Source organism: Triticum dicoccoides, chromosome 6A, assembly GCF_002162155.2.
Source record: "Triticum dicoccoides isolate Atlit2015 ecotype Zavitan chromosome 6A, WEW_v2.0, whole genome shotgun sequence".
In the NCBI taxonomy this organism is placed as follows: Eukaryota; Viridiplantae; Streptophyta; class Magnoliopsida; order Poales; family Poaceae; genus Triticum; species Triticum dicoccoides.
Genome location: NC_041390.1, coordinates 311625531 through 311629344, shown reverse-complemented (window position 1 = coordinate 311629344; position 3814 = coordinate 311625531). Strand labels below are relative to the sequence as shown.

The following is a 3814-nucleotide window of genomic DNA, read 5'->3' as shown; positions in this document are numbered from 1 at the left end:
GTACCATTCTTTCAATAGTTCCGGAGGCAGTGTATTGTTGTTTTCATCAAGTATCCCCTCATCTTGTCAAATTCATGTTCAATTCCTTCCATTTACAGTCGGAATGCTGTCCAAATTATATCATTCTTAATCCTTCTCTATCTTTGTTTTAACCGGAGTGGTTTCAATATATAGCTTGCCCTTCAACCTCAGGGTTTTTCGCAATGTTCTTTGTCCCTATTTTCTAACGGAGTGTTTTCAACTTCGTTCATCTCCGTCGTATTCTTTTCTAGAAATGGTTTAACCTTTTCAAGGTTTTTTGGTCTCACTCGTTTGTCAAATAAGCAACTTAGTTTTACCTCTTCTCTTTCTTTTCCATTGTCCCTCCGGTGCCATTCTAGATCTCGGGACGAGATCCTCTCGTCGTGGTGGAGTGTTGTAGCGCCCCGAGACCGATGTGCCAGGTGTCCTCCGTTTATTCGCTGTTGTTGCCTTTTCTTTTGCTTGCGTGTTGCATTTCATCATGTCATCATCCGCATTGCATCATCATGTTTTCAAAACTTGCATCCGTCCGGGTTCCCCCAGTTCCGTCCGTTGTCCGTTCTGAGCCCAGACACACTTGCACGCGCCCGCGGCACGTCCGAATATTATTTTAGAAGTGGCCGGAAAATGTTCTCGGAATGGGATGAAAGTTGGCGTGCGGTGTTGTTTTGTTGTAGGTAGGCCGCCTGCCAAGTTTCATCGCATTCGGAGTTCGTTTGATAGCCCAACGGATAACTATAGCGACATTATAGTCGGTCTAACGTCGGACGTTTTCGGTCTCCAGAAACAGATGCCGGGCCCTCTCTCTCTCTTCTCCCCCTCGCAGTCTCGCCATAGCCCACCTAGTCCATCCTCCTTCACCTCTTCGCTTCCGGAGTTGTCCGATGCGACCGGATGGTCTGAAACCCTCTCTGCACAGTGCATCGAACCCCTCACGTGCGCGTCCGAAATCTGTCCCGGACCCGACCCGGACAGTCGTTACCGTGGTGTCCGGATCAACCCCAAACATCTACAAAACGTCTCCGTTTTGTTAATTGGACTCCATAACCTATTTATTCTCGACCGTTCAATTTTGATCGGATGGTCCGTCTTGTCCCAAGCTAGTCCACCTAACTATTTAAACAGCCTAACCCTAGCCCCTAGCTGTCCCATCCACCCATTCCGCACGCCGCTGCCGCCTGGTCACTCCCCTCGGGATCCCCCCTCGATCCCGCTGCCTCTGGCAAAATTCCTCGATCCAGATCCACCAACCACGCCGCGCCCCAATCCATCCATTCCATCCTGCCTCCGACCATCTTCCTCAACTTCAACGCCACCCAACCGGACTCCACCCAAGCCCATCGATCCAACCCTCCTCACTCTCCTCATCAACCAGGGGGACGAGCTCCACCCGAGACCGGACCCTGGTCGGCCTTGCCGTCATCGTCGCCTAGCCAGGAGTCCAGGAGGCCACCCGAGCTCGTGGATGCCCGGCGCCCGAAGCCTCCTGCCCCCCTGTTGATGCAGCTCCCTCGCCGGAGCAGTAGATCCCACCTTCCCCAGCCTCTGCTCCCATGGCGCCCGAGGGCCCCCCCGCTCCCTGCATCATCCTCGTCCCTGCTGAGGTGAGCAACAGCTCCACCGTGACATAGCTCACGCCTCCCTTTACCTCTCGGGTCCTTCTCTCGCTCACGATCTCTCCGTCTCTCTCCTTTGCCTCGAACAGGAAGACCCTGCCGCCGTTGATGCCCTGCGACGCCTCGTCGCCGTCTTAACCAGCGCCGCTGCTGAGAGCGCCCTCGCGCCTGCTCCGCCGCGCCATCGCCCGGATCCGCCTCACCTCCCGCCCTTGCCAAGTCCATCGTCGCCGGCCCCCTTCATGCCCCTGGCTGCCGCTGTCTGCATCGAGCAGGAGCAGCTCGTCGCCCAGTGCCTTGGCGCCCCTACGCCGCCGGAGTCCTCAGCGCCGCCGTGTCCGTTGCTGCCCCTCTTCATCGAGCCGCCCAAGTCCCAGCAAGCCGCACCCCGTCCGTTGCATCTTCGCCATGTCCCTGCTGCCTCTGTCGCGAGGAAGACAAGCGCCGCGCCCTGCTTCCTCTGAATCGAAAGCGAGCACCCGCTCCATGCGACATGTTGACCGCATTGCTCGCACGGGCCGGCCTCGCCTCGGCCTGCATCGGCTCCCGATGGACCTCCACGTTGCCCGCGCCTGGGCCTCCTTGCGCAAGGCCCAGCGCGCTAGCACCCCTCCGCAGGCTGCTCCTTTGACCGGGCCGAAGCCCATGGGTGAGGCCACCCACATCCCAGTGACTCTCTTTTTTCCCTTACCTGTTGGGCTAGCCTGCAGTTTCGGCCCATTAGCATTTTTTTCCTCACCTGCGAATTCCCTAATTACCAGTGCACTGCATATTTACAGATTGGACCCTATACTACATGCATATACTAACTCACAATTGGTGCATCGGATTAAAATGAATTATATATGAAAGTTGCTTAGAATTTTGTCTAGTTTCATAATATGTCTTTTTCATCCATGTTTAATTTGCTTAAAATGTTGTTTGCTTAAATTTGCTCCTATGCCATGTTAAAATGCTTTATTTCATAACTAAATAACCATAACTCGGAATTTAATAAACTTTATATGAAAATGGGGTAGAAAAATGCCTAGTTTAACATGGTGTACTTGTTTTGCATGTTTATTAACTCTAAAATTATGTTTAGGGCAGAACAGTACCAAACCTAATATATGCATATGAGGAGTTTCCGGACTTGTTGTTTTGTTGTTTCGGCCTCATTTAAACTTGCCTAGATTAGATAGTTTCATCATGTTCCACCTCTTGCCATGCTAACAACATTTAATATTGTTGGGTACATAAACGAGAGAGAACTAAATAATTGATGTGGTGTTCCGTGAATATGCAACCCGTTGCATATTGAGCTCCACTTAACTTGTAGTGTTGTTTGTGCACTTTGCCATGCCATGCATATTTAAACCGGACATGCATCATACTTGATTGTGCATCATGCCATGTTGTTGTAGTGGTTGTTGACTATGTTGTGTGCTTCTTTTCGGTGTTGCTTCTTCGGGTTGGTTCCGATAATGTCGCGTTTGTGAGGAACCGTTCGACTACGTCCGTTTGTCTTCTTCATGGACTCGTTCTTCTTCCTTGCGGGATTTCAAGCAAGATGACCATACCCTCGAAATCACTTCTATCTTTGCTTGCTAGTTGCTCGCTCTTTTGCTATGCCTATGCTACGATACCTACCACTTGCTTATCATGCCTCCCATATTGTTAAACCAAACCTCTAACCCACCTTGTCCTAGCAAACCATTGTTTGGCTATGTTACCGCTTTGCTCAGCCCCTCTTATAGCGTTGTTAGTTGCAGGTGAAGATTGAAGTTTGTTCCTTGTTGGAACATGGAGATGTTGTTCCTTGTTGGAACATGTTTACTTGTTGGGATATCACAATATCTCTTATTTAATTAATGCATCTATATACTTGGTAAAGGGTGGAAGGCTCGGCCTTATGCCTGGTGTTTTGTTCCACTCTTGCCGCCCTAGTTTCCGTCATATCGGTGTTATGTTCCCGGATTTTGCGTTCCTTACGCGGTTGGGTATAATGGGAACCCCTTGACAGTTCGCTTTGAATAAAACTCCTCCAGCAAGGCCCAACCTTGGTTTTACCATTCTCCACCTAGCCTTTTTACCTTGGGTTAGGCTAGCCCAAGGGTCATCTTTATTTTTAACCCCCCTGGTCCAGTGCTTGTCTAAGTGTTGGTCCGAACTGGGTAGACTGCGGGGCCACCTCGGGG

General features: G+C 50.9%; 1 protein-coding gene across 1 annotated transcript; it reads left to right on the top strand.

Annotated features, from left to right (window-relative positions):
* Positions 1 to 1133: 1133 nt before the first annotated feature.
* On the top strand, positions 1134 to 2483 carry LOC119319102 (vegetative cell wall protein gp1-like). The gene is made up of 2 exons (XM_037593605.1): positions 1134 to 1625; positions 1727 to 2483. Exons 1-2 carry the CDS (start codon positions 1575 to 1577, stop codon positions 2099 to 2101), a joined length of 426 nt encoding a protein of 141 aa, XP_037449502.1. The 5' UTR covers positions 1134 to 1574; the 3' UTR covers positions 2102 to 2483.
* The last annotated feature ends 1331 nt before the right edge of the window (positions 2484 to 3814 follow it).

Bases quoted from the DNA above. Each gene is read 5' to 3' on its own strand.
- LOC119319102 (XM_037593605.1), top strand. From the start codon at position 1,575: ATGGCGCCCGAGGGCCCCCCCGCTCCCTGCATCATCCTCGTCCCTGCT. The intron at 1,626-1,726 runs GTGAGCAACAGC...TGCCTCGAACAG, and splicing joins TCATCCTCGTCCCTGCTGAG to GAAGACCCTGCCGCCGTTGA.